This window comes from Centrocercus urophasianus, unplaced genomic scaffold (genome assembly GCF_019232065.1).
Source record: "Centrocercus urophasianus isolate 14NV4802_14NV808 unplaced genomic scaffold, USGS_Curo_1.0 seq_16, whole genome shotgun sequence".
NCBI classification, from domain to species: Eukaryota; Metazoa; Chordata; class Aves; order Galliformes; family Phasianidae; genus Centrocercus; species Centrocercus urophasianus.
The window spans coordinates 5,772,752-5,794,183 of NW_024884711.1; the positions used below are offsets into that span (position 1 = coordinate 5,772,752).

General features: G+C 43.6%; 1 protein-coding gene across 3 annotated transcripts in view; it reads right to left on the reverse strand.

Annotated features, from left to right (window-relative positions):
* Positions 1-206: 206 nt before the first annotated feature.
* ZDHHC3 (zinc finger DHHC-type palmitoyltransferase 3) overlaps positions 207-21,432 on the reverse strand; it is a 29,627-nt gene continuing 8,401 nt past the window's right edge. For 2 of the 3 annotated variants that reach the window (XM_042816876.1, XM_042816875.1), the window contains exons 2-7: positions 20,895-21,224; positions 18,173-18,297; positions 14,135-14,231; positions 12,232-12,313; positions 9,023-9,153; positions 207-2,281 (exon numbers count right to left, since the gene is read on the reverse strand). In XM_042816876.1, coding sequence (XP_042672810.1) covers positions 2,048-2,281; positions 9,023-9,153; positions 12,232-12,313; positions 14,135-14,231; positions 18,173-18,297; positions 20,895-21,200 — 975 coding nt within the window. In that variant the 5' untranslated portion in view covers positions 21,201-21,224 and the 3' untranslated portion in view covers positions 207-2,047. Of the gene's footprint in view, positions 2,282-4,931; positions 6,405-9,022; positions 9,154-12,231; positions 12,314-14,134; positions 14,232-18,172; positions 18,298-20,894; positions 21,225-21,432 lie in introns of those variants that run through there. The other variant, XM_042816877.1, reaches the window with a different exon arrangement.

Below are 21,432 nucleotides of genomic sequence, written 5' to 3' on the forward strand. Positions count from 1 at the left end.
TTTGGGTTGTATGGGACCACTCAGGTCTAACCTCCTGCCATAGACTGATATAAAGTCATAGAAGGATTTGGTTTGGAAGGGGCTTCAAAGATCACTTAACTCTACCCCCTTCCCGTGGGCAGGTTTGCTAACCAAGCACTTGGTCAGACTGCCCAGGGCAGAGTGGAGCACAGGGAATGGAGGAGCACAAACTGCAGCATGGAAATATTAATTCTTTAATAAGTATAATTAGCATCCGGAGGCATAAACCAGAGTTATGATTACCAAAATATATATATTTCCAAGAGATACAGGTTCTTTACTTGCATAGAAAGCCTGCTTTAAAAGACCATGAATGCTGCACATGGCCACTGTGATCCCGTCCATCATGGATTGAAGCCCCATGCTGCAGTGCTGATGGAGCCCAGCCTGGGCTGGAGGTGAAGGCACGATGCCACAGGGAGGGGAAGGGGGCTGGTTTCAATTCCATGGAAATAACTTTGGTCTCAAGCTACCTGGTGGGAGTTACACTACGAGGTGGATGCCAAGGCTTGGAATGAAGCAGATCACTCCAACTCATGAGGACTTCTGCTGCTTCAGACTTTTGCCATGCTGTACCAAGGCAGAGCAGGAGGGTACAAAGGAGTGAGGGAACGCTCTGATTTCCTGATGCCAACATTCTTCCAGCTCCTGCACCTTTGATGGGCAAAAATGTGGCAGCATGGAGCAGGCAGAGAGGAGTCCTCCTTTCATAGAGCTTTCTAGTTCCAGCTACTGAAACAGCACACAAACCCACATTGCTGAGGAGCAATGCAGGAAGTGGAAGGAGATCAGCCCAGCAATCAGCACTGTGGATACAGCTGTCACACCAAATGCTGCTCTTCCACGGCTGGTCTTCCTGTGGGGCCCTGCAACCCCACCTCCACCCACAGGTGGGAGAGTTAACTGAAATCAGCAGCTCCCAGCTTCCACCTTATGCATCCCCACTTCTCCCTGTACAGATTCACATATGTCCCCAATGTCCCTGTGATGCAGACCCTGCCGTGCAGACATGAAGGCTGGTGCAGAAGTGAGACAGTCTCAAATTCCCACACCGCACTGCTTCGTGCACTACAGCAAGACGATACCTCAGTTTCCCCAAGGTACAGCACGTTTCCCTTTACCAAGACATTTAGATAAACACACAGTTCCTTATGCATTTTTTTTCCCCCCAAATCTATTTTTTCATAGAAAAAAAGGAGAAACAAAGGGGTCACTATGGTTCAAAAACATCTCCCCTTGTTTTCCTGGATTCTGGCCCCACTGTACTCCTAGCTTCCACCCCACCCACCAGACTGTTACTTCATGTTTAAACTCCTTTATCACTGCCATGAGGAAAAAAACCCCTTGCAATATCCAGTGGAATTTGGGCTTTCATAAATAACTGAAAGTTAATCCAGGTCTTCCACAATACCTCGGTTTACCCCCCAACTCCTTCATCTCTCTCTCCCAAGGCAATAATTATCTTTGCTGCATGTTACAGGACCTCAAAGCTGCACAATTGGGGGTGGGAATCCAGGAGCACGTTGCCCAGGTGAGGTGTCACTGGTCAGTAAGGTGGGGGAGATGACAACAAGGCAAAACCAGCCCAAAACCAGTCTAGATCTTGGTTGTCAGAGTGGTGATGCCTGGAGCATCACCTCTGAATGCAGGCACTGGCAGGACGAGAGGCAACGCTCATCCAGCCAGTGCCATGAGGACACGAGGCCCCACAGCTCCGGCCTCACACCTGGGTCTCTCCCCGAAGGCCACACAAAAGCAGCTGGGTAAGGCAGGACACAGCTGCAAAGGCCGTGTGGCTCTCACTTTGGGTTAAACTTGCTCTGGAGATTTGCATTGCTTCTGCTGGTGCCGGACCCGACTTCCCCATGAATAGTCCTGAATTATATTCTGCACCAGAAGCACCCGAAGTACAATTAAAAAAAAAAAAAAAAAAGACAAGAAAACCCACCCTGCTTCTCCACCACAAGCAGTTAATAAAATAACACACCGCCTGGACGCGTCCCTTGGCCCCTGGGCTGATGCTCTGCTACTCATGGGGCACTTGGATGTTCACCTCCCGAGCCAGGAACTGCTCGATCTCCTCCTGCGTCATGGTGGCGGCCGCGGGCGCGGCGGGGGCTGGCGGTGGGCTCCTGCAGTCCATGTTGGAGAAGGGGTTGAGCCAGGACAGGGACGGGGTACCGCCGAAGGCTGCCTTCATCCCCTCCCAGCCTCTGGTCCGCTCCCAGGTCGGCTTCTGCTTCTTAAGGCGCTCGATGCCCTGCAAGAAGAGGAGAGTCTGGGGTCGTTTCACGTTCAAAACAGGTATTTGAGCTGCATCGTGGTGCTCACAGCTCAGCTACTGAGATGGACAGACAGGCAGAAATCCTGCTGTACCAACAAATTCATCCCCAGTAAAATCAAATCCCCAAAACACGACTCAGCTCACGGACAGCCCCAACCTTGGCGAATTATTTGGTACTGCTTGGTAATAAGGCTTCTGGAAGGTCATCCCTCTTCCAAATTGAGACCTCTTCTCCCAGTGTTTTAGAGTCCTTCCAACAAGTAACAAAATACAATCACAACCTGAAATTTCACCTTATTTGAGCTTTTTTTCTTTACAATGGTTCAGCTACAAGAAAACTGCCATATTTCCCTGTCACTGGAATTACTACAGACAGATGTTGCTTGGTAATGAAAATCAATATGAGAACACGCATGTTTGGCACCAATTAAGAGCAAATATTGAGGAACGCTTTTTCTGTTCCACAAATTGTCCAAGGCCAACCCTGGTGTGAAGGAGCACTGGGTCAGCTCCAACCATCCTCTTCCCATGGCCACCAGTAAGGACACAGGTTGACTGTCAATGCTCAGGTCTGGAAGTCTTCTCTATGTAGAAACAGAGCACTTGGAGCACTTGTTTTTACTCCTGCGTGAAGTCGGGCACACATCCTCATGCCCACCTTCTGCGTTACACACGAGATGGAGTCAGCTTTGCAGATGAGAGCGACAGTGACAAAGGTGACAGTGCAGAAACGCTGCTCCTCGAGAAGTGAAGACACGGGACTGGAGGTTGGAGATGTTCAAGGAGAGGAAAAATGAGCAAGTTCAGTTCAAACCATTTAAAACAGCAGCTTTAGAATAGCGTGACACAAACCAGCCCTCCGTTCTGATTCTGGAGGTGTTCTCTAAGTACCCACAAATCATCTCAGAGCTTTGCAAGGGGAAAACAACGACATGCGAATGACCTCTGTGGCACCACAACTGCACACCTAGTGAGCCTCATAATTAATGTGATATTACATAATTAACAAGCAGCAGCTTGCTTCTGCACTAACACTGGGGAGAAAAAGCACCAAGCATGGAAAGCCTCCCTGGTCATGCCAGCTCTAACCCTGTCTTCGGTCACAGAGTCATAAAATGTTTTGGGTTGGAAGGGACCTTAAAGCCCACCCAGTGCCAACCCCATGCCATGGGCAGGGATGTCACCCATTGATCAGGTTGTGCCATCCAACCCGGCCTTGAGTGCCTCCAGGGATAAGGCACCACATCTTCCTTGGGCAATTGGTTGTGTCACCCAGTTCAATCCACACTGCTAAAATGGGGGATAAGGCTTGTGAAGATTTCGAAGCAGCAAGCCCCATCTTTCCAAACCACCACCCATCACTCAGAACAGCATCTGCCAACCGTGGCACTACGTGAGGTGGGCTCGAAGCTGTGCTAAGGGCAGCTCAGCACAGCAGGCAGGGCAAGGCTCTCCCTCTCCTCTCCATCCCCAGCCTTACTTATCCTTCCTGGGCACATATTCAAAATAGACAAAACTGTTCAAAATCAGCTCCTGTTCACATTCTGCCTGGCTGCCACAGTCAGCAGGGCGTGAGGAAGGTTACAGAAAGGGAGGGAAAGATAAAGAAAGGTTCCCAGATAAATAAGTTTACTTTGTGATGTGCAAGCGCAGATAAATAGAGCTGAGTGAGAAAAGAATCAGCAGTCAGGAACTTCTGTTTTACCAGCAGCTCTGTGTAATTGGCTCCTTGCCCCATCTCCCTCAGCACCCGTTTCTGTGCCGTGCCATACAGGGTGCTGGGGGCTCTGGCTCAGGAGCAGTGACCTGCAGACTGCTCTCACGGCTCAGAAGGAAGGCATTTGGTTCTTTTCATATGCTTGTAAAATCCAAAAGGAAGACACAAGCAGAACTTGCAAACACCGTAACTTCTCTCCACATCTGTGCTCCCATTTCTGTCAGCTGCACCAAAGCAGAACCAGCACTTGAAATCGGGCGGTGCTGTTTGGGAGAGCCAGCAAGCCTGCCTTCCTCGTGTTGGTGCTGAGCCACATTGCAGCAAGTCACACTCTGAGATGCACAGTGCAAATCAACCAGAGAACACCAGTTAGAGAGGCACACTAGGCACCAACAGACAGACATCCCTGCCGGCTCCGAACATCAGAAAGCTTGCCTGAAAAATACAATACTGGGTAATACTTCAACACTTCGTGTTTGTTTGAAAGCAGAAATGAGTAATTACATTTTTGTTTTCCTCACAATGACCTAAATGCCAGAACAATGCAAGCAGCCTTCCTTCAAAATGCGTAGTGAATAACAGGACATAAAACAAAACCAGAACGTGCGATTCAGCAATTAATTACATGGTGAGATGCATTCATTCATTACCTATCTGGGTGACAAAAGCCAATCCTGCTCAGACCAAGCTCAGGAAGCCGTTACAGATTTTCCCAAAGTTTCAAGAAATTAAGAACAGCAAAGAATTTTTTTGGAAAAGTTTTATTGCATTTGTTTTCCATATGGAAGCATTGACAGATTGAAAAGATGCAGCATTCACATTACTTCCAAAATGAGACATCCACTAAACTTCTCCTTCCCTGATTTCCCTCCATCCCCCATGGCTTTGAAGCAGTCTAAACACATCATCTTCCAAAAAATACGGCTTTTATTTAAACCAAGGAAAGAAAAGATTCCTTGGAATTCCTGGACACAGCTGATGAGTAGTTTTTCCTTTGTTCGCAATATTCTGATAAGTCTATAGGAGTAATGATCCAAAATATAGCAAAATTTCTGCCTGAACACAAGGCATCGGTCACAGTTACGAATGGTTTGGCCTTACCTGTTTCTGGAATGCCTTCTGTCCCTCCCCTTTCATCACCACACAGTCCATGAAGTACACATGCTCCTTACCACCACCAGTTCCCAGCTTTAACATATACACACACAGTGTGCGTTTGCACACAGGTGTGCACATACACAGTACAAGATTCACAAAGCTCCACACCAGGGCGATGCTAAGAACGTAGGATCCATCTCCCTGGCATAACGACACATCCCACCAAGGTCAGTCTTTATCCATCTGCCTCCAGGCATTCACATCAGTTTTTCAAAGCTATTTAACAGGTATTGCTCCAACAGCTCATTTACGAGACAAACACACGCCAACACGATGCTGCTCCCATTCTAAGCATTTGAAAATCAGATTCTTCCTCTTTCTTTTCTGCAAATGTAAGGCATTTTAAAAATCCACAAAGTCTTCTAAATCTGCAACACAGTTACCCTAAGATGGCAACAATTTCCTGCGCACCAGGGAGGGAACAGACAAAATAATGCCAGAAAGATGAAATCGATTTTGTAGCTGGAAGGAAAAACGAGGGGGAAGCAGCATTGGCAATGTTTGCTTTAGATACTCGAACTGCGTGCAATCACCAGGTCAACTGGCTCTCTTGCTGCGTTCTCATCTTGTGCCTTTTGGTAAAGTGAAGGGTCTACTTCCCAGCTCAAGTTCACTTCTGAAAGAGCAGCGCGCTCCTTCAGGAAGTCCAAAGGTGTCTGTGTAGGACTTGGCACTCACATGTCTTCCACAGAGCTCAGCACAGTCAGCAGACAGCATGAAAACCTACTCAGAAGAGGTGGGTCACAACGGAGAAGGAAAACTCCCTTCACATTAGTTATGCCATACAGAAAGCAGAGAGAAACAAAGGCCAGTAAAGTTAACATGATTAAGAAAAAAAAGAAAGAAAGAAAGAAAGAAAGAAAAGCAACAGCAGCAGTTTCAGCCAGAGATATAGAATTATCTGAAGTTGTGGAATACAGGGCTTTTTTTTCTCTGCAATTATCAGCCATTCATTAGACATAAAAAAAAGTTTGTCTTGCTTTTCGTTTTAAACATTCATGGAAAATTTAAACAGTAGTGCTGCAATATGTTTCTATCTTAGTGGAAATGCTGGTCAAGAATTCCTCAGACCACATACTGGTATGGGTCTGCTTTTCCTTGGTCTGGTGTTGCGAATGGGCTAAGCCATGCTATAGAGAACGGATGGCCAAATACTGCTTTCATGTTCATCCATTTTGTTTTTTTAGCCCATCTTCTCTCTTCCTTTTTCAATTGCTCTATTCCCTGAAAACAGAAATATCACATTTTCAGTCAAACGCTCAGTTTTTGTCGCTCTGGGTTTGTGGAAAGGTCTATTCTCAGTTACCCCTTATCCAAAGGATGGAGTAAGAACATTAAAACGCATCTTTAGAGCCTCTCCTCTTTCCATTGCTTTATACTACTACTAATAGTGCTACTAATAAGAAGATAGAAAATGTTTCTCCAAAATAGAACTGTTTTAATTTTGTTCAGGCCTGGAAATTTCATCAAACCTTTTAAGACCTGACCTCCAATTGTCTGTATTGTTCAATTTAAAAAACCCACCACATAAAACCAAATACAAAGCACATACTTTAATGGCTGAAAGCATTACGTGCTAACCAGACGGGGAAAAAAAAATCAGAGGAAACAATCATAGGTTTGCAGACAAAAAAACCCAATGAGATAATCTCTATAATGCTCCAAGATTCACCAAGCAAGTTCAGGAAGTTCAGATTCACCCATAGCTCCATGTAGCTAAGTCTGCCTCTTCATGTTTCACTACATCACTGCCAAAACATGCATGGGCCGACAGCAGGGAGAAAAGATTATATAAGATACCAATTGGAGAGAAATCATTAGCGTTGTTTAGTACAGGTTAGAGGGAAAATAAAAATAAGCCATCAAGCAATCAGCTGGAACACTCACTGGTCAGTCACTTTTAAACCAAAACCAAAAAGCCCCACAAACTCAAATTTGTGCTGTACAATAAACACGAATTGGGTCTTCCAGGAAAGCTATGACTGACTGAACACACTGCCACAGAAGCACAATTAACTGGTGCAGTCACTGGAGAGCATTATTTTTCCACGGGTAGCGCTGGCAGGCAGATTGTTCTGATTTTTAACTTATGATCTTTTGCAAGGTAAGCTTCTCCTGACCTTCACATCTCTCCTGTGCTATAGATTAATGCGCTGTAATACATCTGTGTGTCTCAAGTTACCAGTTCTGGGTGCTCTGCAGAAAAAGCTCAGCCAACTGCAAGAGCTGCAGTGACCCCTGAGAATGTCACCTCCAGAGGTAACGGCACAATACTGGGGATCTGGGTGCCTCCAGGCAGAGAGGAAGCATCCCAGGGGGCCAGCATGCACAGGACAGAGAAGGAGGTCTCCTGGGGATTGGAAGAAGGTGAGAAAGGTCACGACACAGTCCTGTCTCTAGAATGGGACAAAGAATTCTGAAAGGGGCCGTATCAGGTAGAATTTCACCTGGAAACATCCTGCACTCAAAACAGATTGTTTGCAAGACCCAGATAGCTCAAAGCTAGCAAAATTAACAGACAACACAGAGGCCTCCAAAGAGCAAAGTCTTTACTGCTGAGTATTAAAAAAAAAACAAAACATAAATCAAAAGCAAACCCCCACAACCAAACAGGGAGTGTCCACATCTTTAATTTTAGTCTGTGGCTTAAGTCCTTTCACAAGAGCTTCCAGAATTCGAGGGGATAGGAAATGAAGGAGACTTATTTGTGTACCTGACTATGGGAAGCAGCTTCAAAAAACTCCTGCCAGGTTTCAAAGACTGAGAAATTTGGGTGATGGTTTCACAGAGAGCATTGCTAATTTACACACTTATTAACTTAGACAGGATCTGGTTCCATATGACACTGTACCCCATCGCAGAGGTCGCCCTGGCAGGACGAACAGCTGCAGCCCTCCTCTGAGCACAGAAGAGCCACAGTGTGAACATCAGCCTTTTGCAGAAGCCAGGCAGAAAAACATGCACTGTAAAGAAGGCTCAGGAGCGATGGGTTCTTACACACTGCAATGACAGTCACAGCTCTCCAATGGCAGCCAACATATTTATTCTAGCTTCAACTGGCCACAAGTAAAGCGAAGGATAAGGACAACTAAAGGAGGCAGGGTACTCTGGTCCCTCTTTTAAGACTGTAATTTCTCTTCAGTCACTCCAGTTAATTCCAGCCCTTTGATATGAGCTATCGTATCTCTGAGCATGCTTGGTGAAAGCCAGCAGCATTCACTTGTGGGAGTATCACCAGGAGGCACCAGCTCCACCGTTACAGAAGCTGCAAGTGCAGCAACACCAGGGCAGCAACATTACTGCGTCACCTCTACTGTGATGTATTCAAACTTGGTGGCTTTGCAGCAGACTGTACCCACCACTATTGGACTGTATTCCATTTCCAGGAACGTCTCAAGTTTCCCCTGCTTTCCCTCCCCACGCCTTGAGAACGGATTTTGAACAGATTAACAAGCAAAACTGAAAATTTTCTAGCACGCAAAGCTGCATGTTGTGACACAATGAAAATCTGAAACACCAGCATAGCAGCACTTCATTAAAGGAAAAATATTCCCGAATCTACAGTTCCTGAATCTGTACAGAGTAGACCCCAATACCAATGCCTTACCTTACCCAGGGTAATGTCTGATCCCACAACATCCCAGCCAATAATTACGTCGGTGGACACCTCTCCTCACAGTGACTTTCAGAGGACAATTTAGCACTGTGCTGATTCAGCTGGTCACAGTGGATTTTTCCTCAAAGGGTACACATGAATTCCCCATGCAATGAGGCAAAACCCCGTAACTCTTTCTATTAACAGTGAGAGACAAGGTAAAGAAAAGAGGGTGTGGAACACCCACCGTTTCGTCAGTGCAGATGGAGTGTACTTGGGTCCCAAACATAACCGAGGTGAAGATGAGAAAAAGGAGCGCCTCAAAACACAAGAGGATGAGAAGGATCACTGTGGTTGGTGGAGAGAAGGAGCTGCATTCTGTGAAGACAAAACAAGAGAGTTGGAAGGGGAGAGATCAGGTAATGCAGCATGTGCAAAACACCCACTAGGCCATGAGTTTTCAGAATGAACTGCACGGTGATCATACTCAAAAAGGTGCACGGGGAAGCTCAGACCTTGAGGGTGCACAACAATGAAGCAGTCACTCCTACAAGTTCAACAAGGCAACAAGAAAGCACCACAGGGTTTTTCTGTGTTAAGCAGCATCTCACCTTTTTCAGTGAGATGTTTTCCCAGCCTGCTACTCAGGAACCCATTCTACTCTCTTTCACTTATAGCATGGGTGTCAAACCTTTTGGCTTGCCAGGGCTGCACTGAGTGAAGGGGAATTGTCTTGGGCCAAATGTAAATTATATAATAAAGTAACAAAACTTATGTTTTTAATATATTTTTTTATTAAAATGTAAAAAGCAGAGAGGAGCAAAACCATAAAACTAATGAGATGCTTGGCCCTGTTTTTATGAAACTGATGCATCAGTGCCTGGTTCAATGGAAGTGGCTGCAATTGTTAGTGAGATCTCCAGGTGCTCGTCAGAGATTTTCAATGAAATGCTATTCTTCCTGTGATTCATCCTTGAAAACAACTGTTCACAAGTGCACATACTGCCAAAAAGCAATGATGTGAATGAGGTATGATTGTGAAGCACAAGATATTTTTCTCTGTTAAGGCAGACCTTATAAAAATCCAGTAACGAAACAAGACTGAATTTTCTTTGACTCGAATGTCTGACTGCAACTCTATACATTCTGTTTGAAAATGTGCAGGTAATGTATTTGTGACAACTGAAAATGGAGTCACAAATAAACAAAAAAATTGATGATTCTTTTGGAAATCTTGAAACCTATTCCCAAATTCCTTCATCAAACCGGAAAGCAGAGATGTATATTTTTCGCTGTTCATAGGCCTGTGTTTAGCCAACACATCAAAGTGCATGAGGCCATTTGCCATCACTTGAGCTTGCCATAATTTGTTTCATTGCAAATGCTGTCATGGTTGAAACAGAAAAGATAAGCTGATTTTCACCATGAAGACACACATTTAACTCATTTAAATGAGCGATCAGATCCACCAAAAACTGTTAAATCTGTGAGCCATTTTTCATTTTCAAGTTCTGGCACAAACTTCATTCCATGAATGATTTCATATCACAAATCATAGCATCTTTTCAGCACTTTACCCTGACTTAGCCACCTTCCTTCAGAAACGTAAACGATGTCCTTGTAACTGCATCCATTCTTTTAAGGAACTCCTGGAACTGGTGAGGATTCAATCCATTGGACTTTAATGCAATTCTCAGCTTAGATGATGATTTGCATGACATTATCCATTTTCAAAGCTTTTGCATACATGTTTTCTTGGCTGTATGATGCAGTGATATTTCATCAAGCGTGATTTGCTGATGGCAGCTGCACCACCTTCTATTAATTTAATAAATCCCCCTTTTTTACCAGCCGTTGCTGGGGCACCATCAGTAGCTATACCACATTATAGCTGCCACACTTTCCAAGCACTGCTTAAAAAGCACACCATCAGTAAATAGTTCAGATTTATTTTGCTACCACGTGACTAGCTCTTATAACAGAGTCCATTTGAGTTTTTAACCTTATGAAGATTTTGTTGAGACGACAGAATTCTTTTTTGGTTCCACTGTCTTCACAAAGTGTTCCCTGATAAGCATCAAATTTGGCAGCATGTTTTTGCAGGTAATGTTTTTCCAATTGTAATCTTTGAAAACTATCACCATTTCTTTACAAATTAAGCAGAGTGCCTCATTATTTGCCTTGAAAAACAAGCACCCATCTGTCCATTTTTTTGTTGAGCACACTTCCTTCATCCGTGATTTTTCTTTTTCTGGGTTCTGTTTTCTTCTGAGATGCTGTGAGGTAGGTTGAAATATTAGCATTGGCAATCACTGCACTGTTCTCAACAGGTGCCACGTGTAGTACGCACACGGCATCGTCACAAAAATAGTAAGAAAAGATGAGTATTTCTCCCATGAGCAGATGTGAAGCTTCGAGAGATAAGCAATAATCAGGCCCAACCAGCAAAAATGTAAGGCAGCTGGAACAACAAATCCACCTCTTGTAAACTCCCTCTTCTGCTGCCAAAACCTGGGACAGATGGGAAACTGCTTCCCCCACAGACACAGGCTTGGAGAAAGGGAATGATGTATCCTTCCTTCATGGTCCTTGCCACCATAGTCAAATCCAGATGTTCTCAGTGCCATTTAGCAGCTGGTTGGCAAAGTTCTGAACTGCAGAACAACCTTGTCAAATTCAGTTCATAAGTGAGTGCACCCATCCTCCACATTATTATAAGCTAATAAAACCAGTCCTTAAGCACAATGACATGTTTTAAGAAAAGGGAATTCTAAGAGAAAGGAAGGTAATGCCCTTCCAAGAAAAGGCACAAGCTGCACACACAACTTGTGGCACCTGTCTCATTAACTCAGCATTATCTAGAGGATTTCCCATACTCCCACTTTTTAAAAACATATCTCAAATGCTTATGGGAAAACTTGTTCATTTGTTGCTCCAGAACAAGGGCTGGCAGTTTATTTTGGTTCTTGTTCATATTTCGTGTGTGTGTGTGTGGAAAGGAATTCCTTGTTCTCGTGAGGGTGGATTTTTGGATCTGAGTTAACATGTTTTCCTGGCAGTCTTGCAAGAATGATTCATGTTAGCCTTTTAAAAAGAGCATACACATTCTCCTTATCTTGCTTTGGCATTCAGGAAATCAGTGCTGCATTTAGGGAAATAGTAGCTTACTGCACACATAGTATCTAGGAGTCTTTATGTCTCAGCTTCCTCTCAGGCAGTTTCAGCCCTAAGACAGAATAGGACATTTTTCAGGGCAAAAATCCTGGCAGGTCAGAAAAAATTATGAAGTTCCAGGATTGATCATAAAAAAAATAAAATTGAAGATCACATAACAGAGCTTTGATACCATTCTCCTAAAGATGATACAGAAGGGGTTGTCTTACAAGCAAACTGCATTATAAGGTCTTTTCCATATTCTAATCTGATATCTTAATGAGATGCTTCATTAGTACTCACTTGTCCAGTCCTCTTCAAAGCAATACAAGAAGTGAAATCCCACCATAATTAGAGCATGCAGAGAAATCAGTGCTATATACATCTGGAAAAAAAAAAAAAAGAAAAAAAGAAAAAGGATGCAATATAGGCATCAGGCAAAGACCAGAACGCTCACTTTCATCACCTTAAAATCAAGCGCAGTGTTCAGACTTAGAAGAACCCTACAACCAAAAATCAACAACCTCCATCCCCCAAATAAAGCAACCTGAAGGCGGCGAACAGTAAGGTAACACCCAACTCAATGTGGCCTTACCAACAGCTCCAAGGGCACGGGAAGAAGATGTTTAGTTGGAAGCCAGGCAGACACAAAGCCTGGTGTGCTGCGCCTCAGTGTGGCCTCCCAGACAGCGTGCGACCCTTCCTCTGCTGAGCACAGTGCAGCTCTCAGATACCAGCAGCTCTCTGACACTCAGGTGTCATGCTGTCAAAGCTCATGTCCATGCTCTCAAGCACAAGAGCACTACAGTTTACCAGTGAAACAACGGCTAATTTGTTTTAGCCACAAGAAGCACTTAATCTGCTTTCCAGATGTCATTTCTTTCCCTTAAATAAGTATTTTTCCCTGAGGCAGACACTGGCATGGAAAATTCCTGTCAGCCTTCAACACTTTGTACTTAATCCATTTTTTTTAAATCCTGTCTTAGCTTTGCAACAACATACTTCAAACCACTGGCAGTACTACACTACAGTTTACAGAGACAGGGCTAGAAGGATGACTTTCCTGGACCTACAGACTAGTAGGTGTGAGGGACATTTTGTTACAGGGTGACCCTGTGGGAGCAGAAAAGGGTGACAGGAGAGCATTTTGCCTCCCCTTGGAGCTGGAAGGTGCTGCCATACTTTCATCTCCCCAGGTCTTAAAGAGAGTAAACAGGAACAAAACAAAAAGAATAAACAAAATCTTTTGTTTCTCTTGCAACTACACTGGCTCTTTAATAGAGCTCACTTGAAAGTAATGGCAGTTTTAAGGGAAACAGAAATCCTTTTGATAAGATTAAAGCATCTTGCTTATCCCTTACAGTGAAAACAACCTTGCTCAAGGGAAAAAAAATGGGTTTTGTTCTGTAACCCACATCCTAAGAAACCACACTGTAGAAAATAAATTTCGGAGCAAGACTTTCCTCTTAATTCAAAGTTTCTCCCTTTCTACTTGGCAACATGAGAACACGCTTCCTTGAACCTACAGATTTCTCCAAAGACTTATTAATAAAATAGGGCATCATTAACAAGCAGCCTTGCAACACTCACGCTGCTCCCACAAGACATTTGCAGTCCTTTTGATGAAACAGATCTGCACCCTCCCATGTAAGTAGTATTCAAGTCTGTGCTCCTGCTTTCTTACACGTTATGCTACAGAAAACAGCACGAAAAGTCAAACATCTCCTTGGTTTTCAAGCACAAAAATAAACTACTTGCAAGTAGAACATGAACAATGCTTTCCAAAGGGGATGTAGATTTCCCTCTCCTTGCTTAAGATGCGACACCATCTCTTATTATGCAATCTCAGACAGGTGCTCCTTCAAGGACAGCATTTAGGTACCCTATATGTGGGTCACAACTCTACCAAACACAGAGCAGAGTGAAAGAATCAACAAACCACATGAGTTGGGAAACAGCATGCCAATCACCTGACAAAGCAAGCTTCACAAAGCCCTGGCAAACACTTTCTGTTTTGCCTTTTCCTATATTGCTATATTGTGTGCGTTCCCCAATTAGTGAAACAGGAGTCTGCAGGAGTTCCCTGAAAAGCTCTTCTGAAACAGGAAAGAAAAGCAAGCCAGCATTGGAGCTGCTTCAGAAATGACATGCAATGTTTTGTGGCTGCACACCAGACAGCCTCAAACAACACATGTGAAATACTTACTGTAAACAGTACAAAGTACTTCTGGTTATTCTCTCCTACGCAGTTATTGACCCATGGGCAGTGATGGTCCATTTTCCGAATACACCTCTTGCAAACGCTGAAAGAAGACAGAACTTTATTTATAGCACATTCCATTCTGGGAATACAAGATTTCACAGAAATTTTAGGAACACAAAGAAATGTAAGAACCAGAAGTGAAACGTAATGAGGTTCAATAAGGTCAAGCACAAGGTATTGTTGCACTTGGCTCAGGGCAATCCCTGGGGTTATACGCACTGGGCAAAGAACCCCTTGAGAGCAGCCTTGTGGAAAAGGACTTGGGGATCCTGGTAGACAAGAAGCTGGATGTGAGCCAGCAGTGTGCGCTTGCAGCCCAGAAGACCAACTGTGTTCTGGGCTGCATTAAAAGGGGGGTGGCCAGCAGGGAGAGGGAGGTGATTGTCCCCCTCTACTCAGCTCTTGTAAAGTGCCATCTGCAGTACTGCGTCCAGACCTGGGGCCCCCAGTACAAGAAACATGCAGAGCTCTTGGAACAAGTCCAGAAGAGGACCACTAAGATGATCAGAGGGCTGGAGCACCTCTCCTATGAGGGAAGGCTAAGGGAACTGGGATTGTTTAGCTTGGAAAAGAGAAGGCTCTGGGGAGACCTTATTGCGGCCTTCTAATATTTGAAAGGAGTGCATAAACAGGAATGGGTATGACTGTTTATGAGTGTGGACAGTGATAGGACAAGGGGGAATGGTTTTAAACTAAGACAGGGCAGATTTAGCTTAGATATTAGGGGGAAGGTGTCACACATGTTAGGGGGGTGAGGTACTGGAACATGTTGCCCAAGGAGGCTGTGGATGCCCCATCCCTGGAGGTATTCAAGGCCATGCTGCATGTGGCTCCGGGCAGCCTGGTCTGGTGGCTGGCAACCCTACACACAGCAGGGGGTTGGAACTGGATGATCCTTGTGGTGCTTTTCAACCCAGGCCACTCTATGATTCTGTGAAATCGGAACCTCTAAATTTAAAACACATTAATATTTCTGGTTCTTTCTATGTCTGCTGAAATCAGCCACACAGTACAAAATGACCACCGTGAAAAATTCATGTCAAGCAATACACATTCTCATAATGTTATCAGAGTTTCTGCCAAAATACAGTTTGAAAAATACATTCAGGCAGATGGAAAAATTTTGTGTTAGTCTGGTTTTAATCTAGTTAGTCTCTGAAAACATCCACAGATTAAAAACTAACCAAAAATCCCACCTACAACACAAAGATGTGAAAAACGGTTAACAAGCAACAACACTTCCCAGAATTATTAATCATAGGATCATATCATCATAGAATGGCCTGAGTCAAAAAAGACCTCAAAGATCATCTAGCTTCAACCCCCCTGCCACAGGCAGGATCACCAACTACCGGACCACGCTAATAGAAGGTAAAGGCTTATTTGTTATCATTATCTGCTAGCAGGAACTTGTGAAGAATAAAACTGAAGCAAACATGAGAATACACACTTGAAAACAAGGTAAGCCACACGCTGGCATAAAACAGCCAGGGCAGATAGTCAGGAAAACATTACCACAGTATACATCCAAGGTACAATTAGATGTTAAAGTACTTCACAAAACCACACTTATAAAATCAAAATTCAAGTTCTTGCCAGCAGGCACACTGTGGCTTGAAGTCAAATAATTAAAAGACTGCTACTTTGTCTGAACATCATTCTCCTGATTAGTCAGGAACTGCTCCGAGCCTCATAATAAAAGAGGTCTTTCTCTCTGCTGCTTTCTCATATGATAGCAGATGAAAGGCTGTCTCCTGATACTGCATCACACAAACAAGCACAGAAATCAAATATGAAAAAGCACGAGACCCCAAAACAAACAACAATAGCCCCATAAGAGGGAGCAGCAGCAGCGATCCCAGAACACTTCTGGCGGATCTGAAACAGGAAGAATTGAAGGCTGCTTCATTTTGTTTTCATTTTTCTTCTCAGGATTAAAAATATTTTGACCTTTAATATAAACAACAATACCCAAACACTTAAAGAGAGCCTCAAATAAAAACATAAGCATGTTCTAATGAGCACTTATGAATAAATAATAGAAAAACCTCTCTCTGAACAGCCCTGCACTGACTGCACAGCAGGAGGAGTTAATCCCAAGGAGTCTTACCATGCCTGGCAATGAATGAGCTGCTACAGTCCTAATGCTAAGGGAATGGCTGCCTGGGCAGGCTGCCAGAGCAAGAGCTCAGGCAGGCACAGGTAGCCTGTTACCTACTGGTCCCAGACACAGTAGACAACAGCAGAAGCCTCATTTTGCTAGAATAAGCAACTCAAAAATGTTTTTGAGCTATGTGGTACTCAAATCAGGTTGTGTCGTAAAAACAAGTTATCTGCCTGAAAATTTCAGACTTCAACAGGACAAACACCAACCTTTCACTAGGAAAAAAGGGAAAGAGGCAGAGGGAGAAGGGTGGATGGCATAAAGCAGGAGGGTTCCTCCCTGTACTCTAAATTAGTTTGTGTGTTTTTCTCTGCGAGCACACAGACTTCCCTTCAGCTGTGAAGCAGGTTGAGCACTAAAGCAACCCCTACAATTGCTGCCAGGTCCTCGTTCCCCAGATAGGGACAGCCTGAAGCACTTAAACCAAAGAGCTCCACAAAGGAGGCAGCTAAGGCTGGAAGGAGACTTATCATTCTCTGCTCACAGGAGATGGATAAGAGGCAAGTGAAACTAACTGGTTGAAAAGGAAGCTCAGAACCAAGGACCAAAAGTGGTCAACAGCAGGAATTGCCCATACTCTAAAATACACTCCCCTCAACAGCCCAGCTTCCAAACGCTGGAAGGAAAGCTGCTGGGCACCAGGGACTCAAGTGAATCAAAAAGCACCGTGGTCCCTCATGCACACAGCTAGCAACAACTCCTGCTGATGCACATGCGCAGACTTGGGGTGTGAAAGTCAAACAGATCTCCACAGGGAACATTGGGCTGAAGATTCTCAACACCATTAATGCACAGTGGATGGGTTTTCCAAATTTTAACATCTATAAAATTAACTTAAAGAATGGAGAAAAGAACTGTGGAGATGATTTGCCAAACAGCCTTTTTCATTTGCCTACAGTGTGAGTCATCAACCAGACAGCATTTTAGCTGTGAAGCTTCATTCATAATTGAAGACGTGTCAGAGGGGATTTTACAGCAGCATTAATAAGTGATCAGACAACCACATTGCTCCTACTGAATAACCAACTCCTGAGCTGGATTATGACAAAAAGCCAGCGACAAAAAATCTGCACACTAAAGCTCTGAGATCTGAAAAATGCAAACAGCAGAGCACGTTTGTTCAGCTCATTCATATCTGTGTATTTCCCTCCCACAAGACCTCTGCCTGAATCCAGTAACCACGACATGAGCTCTCTCAGTATGCATTGTGGTTTGGGGGTAGATAAGGAAAGGATACCAGTGCAAATTCATTAACTGATTACTGGAAAGCAGGTTCACTTGTTTTAAAAGCAGAAGGAAATGTTAGGAAGTAGTTACTTTTTTGCTCACTGTTTTTCGTACCTATCTCACTACCAGTTGCTTTCTTCTGTTACCTAAACTTCTGTTACACCGTTACCTGAACTTCAGTTTTAAACTAAGGATCATTTCTAAATCTATAGACAATAGGTCTGACTTAAAAGTAAAAAGGCCACTGACCTTTGAGACATTTATGTTGCACGGACTTTTGGTGTTTAACGAACCTTTTAAAGTCATTTTAAGTCTTTTTTTCCCACGACAGCCTGTACTACAAATCACAGAACGTCAATTACAGGTGTGAAGCAGCACTCATTTCTCACTTTGCAAGAAGCAGCCCTAGCCTGCTGAAGGTGAAAACGTCCCTGAAAACACCTGAGTTTTTTTTTTACACAGAAGCTTGAATGCATCTGCCACTCCTGGCAACAGAATTTGAATGCCAAACTCCCAATTTAAACACTCAAGTCTCACACTCTAATAATATTCAAGCACACAGGACAATTGTTGAGGTCTAGAGACTTTACCTGCAGTGATGTGCTCTGTCAGGTTTGATGCTACAACATTTTGGGCACTTGTAAACCACCTGTCCTGGCTTTAGCTGTAAACTCTCAATGAACTCTTTTGTTGCGTTACCTTTAGGCACAGCACCCTGTAGAAAAGGAAATCAAACCAGAAGATTATCCTGTGAACACTGCCAGTGCTCAGAATAGTAGAGATGACTTAAAACTATGGAAGAGGAGGAAGAGAAAATAGGAATAAAAAATCTCTAATATCAACAGGGAGTTGGGAAGAGCAAGAAGGAAAAGAAGTTAAAACAAGGTGGTCCTAATATATGGATGTAATATGTAGAACAATATATTCAAACATCACTTCTAAAAACAAAATAAAGCAAGCAGCAGTACATCCTTACAGAAGGAATCAGGCTTTTGTAATCCCACAGTAACCTTCAAATATTTAAGAATTTTTACCCCCCCTCCCCACATCTATCAATGGATTTTTCATCCCAGTGTTTGTCATCGCAAATTGAAGACAGCAGATGTTTTAATTCAAGTAGAAGCAGCCACTTCTGAAGTACCTTTGTGTAAAGCAGCAGTTGCTGATAAGCATCTAATACATTTATAGCTATACCTCTGTTGTGCATTTGATATTTAAATCAAGGTGTAACATTCAAACAGCGCACTCTTTCTAAGAATCCAAGTAAGACCAGGCAAAATGTTCTTGTTTGTGCAATTGTGACATTAAAATAAGTGTCTTTAAACAGGAGAAGCTGCAGAAGCCTGAACTTCCAGAAGTTTTCAAAACTTTCAAGAATTTCCAGCCCATGGCCATAAATTTGGTCAAAAGATTAAAAAAGGATGAAACGTGACGTATGAAATCACTGCTGGGACTCTGACACAACGCATCCCTGTAGGTGTGGGCTTTTAGACTGAAATAAAACAAGGCACTGAACGGTTTAACACATTTCTGATGGAGCAGCCTCTTCTTAAAGCTATATTATTTCTCAGCAGCAATAAAGAACAACGCATATTAACAAAACACATCAAGCAGGTATTATAGGGCTTTCCTGAGCAGTCTTGGGATTTTTCTGCACAAACCTCCCAACAGTCCTGGCCAGTCTAGGACTGATGACCAAGACCAGTTTACACAAAATAGTACAACTTATGCTCTCTGAGCACACAGCAAAGCTCCAAACACAAGGAATGTTTTTAGGGAGAACACAGAGGAAGCAGTTCCTGAAAAGGATGATATGCTATCAATTCTGAAAAATACAGGTGTTCATTCGTTTTTGATAACAATTTCATTGCAGTGCTCTGCTTCATTCTTGATCCCAGATGTGCTGCTCTTCTCCATCTCCCACAGCTTCCTTCCTCCCAAACTCACTGCCCACCCTGCCTTGCTGCACTCCCTCCCTGTGTTCCCTTCTCCATTTTGCCTACCTGATTTCTTTCTAAAAATCTCTATGAAAAATAAAACAAAATCTCACTGGTTCCCTCCATCCACACACAAAAATCCCACCAACCACACAGTGGGAATTAAGATACCTTTTCCAGATTCCTCTGTAGATTTTATCTGTTTCTCTGAAACTGTGCTTTCTCAGCCTGCTTTAAAATGCAGCTTTTGTTTCAAGAGTGATCACTAGCTCTGTAAAATAACACCAGAGACCTGAAGGTCCTCGATATTAAAGCCACACAACATATAATAATTAACAACAACAATAAGGCTTATGTAACAAATTGCTACAACCTTGTATTTGTGAGCCCAATGACCAGAAGTTTCAGCACCTCAACTACTGCTCTAAGTTCTGCTCAGAATCAGTAGCACGCACTGTATCAGTCTTCTTTTACCACAAACTGCAAAACTACCCCAAACCAAGCAATTTTTGCAGCTCTGCAGTTTCTGGAAGAGCTGAAAAAATCAAGCAATAAAAATTACACTGAAGTTTTAACAGCACCTACCAAGGTTTCAAGTAGGAAATGACATTTGGAGGGAATAATTTGTGTATCAGGGATGCATTGCCATTCCCAGCAGGAACAAAGACTCAGGAGGAAGGAGAGAAGGAACCTAAGCTTGCTTTTTGTTCCACAGTCTAGTGTGAATGGGGCTTTGAACTGAATGTACTTTTCAGAGGCTGATAAGCAAAATAAGCACAAGCCATTCTGAATAACCTTCGCAATATTAATCCATCTCTTATTAGAGAAGCAGTGTCCTACAGAGGTAAGGGAGTGCCACAATTTATACACTTCCTGTCTGCCCAAGAACTTTCAGCTGGTAGCATGCTTATATAATATTTGTTTTTGCACGGTCCAACAAATTTCATTAAAACACTAGTGTGAAAGATGGCTGCATTAAAACTATGCATGTTCTGTTCCATTCTGCTGAAGTAGTGCTTGCCAAGGCAGATAACCAGAACCAGCTTTTCCTGCTTTGCTGTTTTGTCAAGACATGACAAGCCACAAACATGAGATCCAGGATTTGTGGGAAAAGTCTCGGGGAGAAACGCTCTCCTCTTCAGTGCAGAAAGAGAAGCTGCTCTCACAGGGAGAATCTACAGTTGGGTCCTCAAGTTTGCATTTGACTTGAGTGGGATGAGGAATTAGCCTCCCACATCAGCAGCTTCTCTCAGCAGGCTGACACGCAGAAGTTATTTAAATCTGCCACTCACTCAGCAACCGAGTTACTCAACACTGATCAGATAAGAAAAACACTGCCTTTTTCTTCCGGAGACATGCAGAGAGAGATACTTACTGGATCTGTCAGCATAGCACGAAAATGTGAAGCCAAAGCGAGGAACGCCAAGGTGTTGAACAGCGTGCCATTGATGACACTATAAACGTAATCTCTTGAGGGAACCAGCATGACAAGAAGGACTACAAAATCAGCATAGAACACCAGCATCCAGGTGACAACGGCACACGCGATACCACAGCCATCTCGAATAAACCACATTGTTCCCAAGGAAGCGCGGCTAGGAGGTGGAACACACTTCTCCGGCTGGAGGTATTCGGGTGTCCTTTCAATATCTCTGAAGCGGTGGACTGAAGAAATCATCATAGGCTATTATGTCCATACTTGCATCTGAAAGAGAATCGGAAACAGCACTCACTGCCTCACAAGGCCCTCTGAGATCTTTTCACACAGCGGGATGGGATGGCGTGAGTAGGAACAGTGAAAAAGATGAACCAAACAAAAAATAATGGCTTTGGAAGCCAGACTTTCGTACTTATCAGAACACCTCTTACCCAAGAAGACTCTCTAAGTGCTTTTAAGACTTGCTTAACCACAC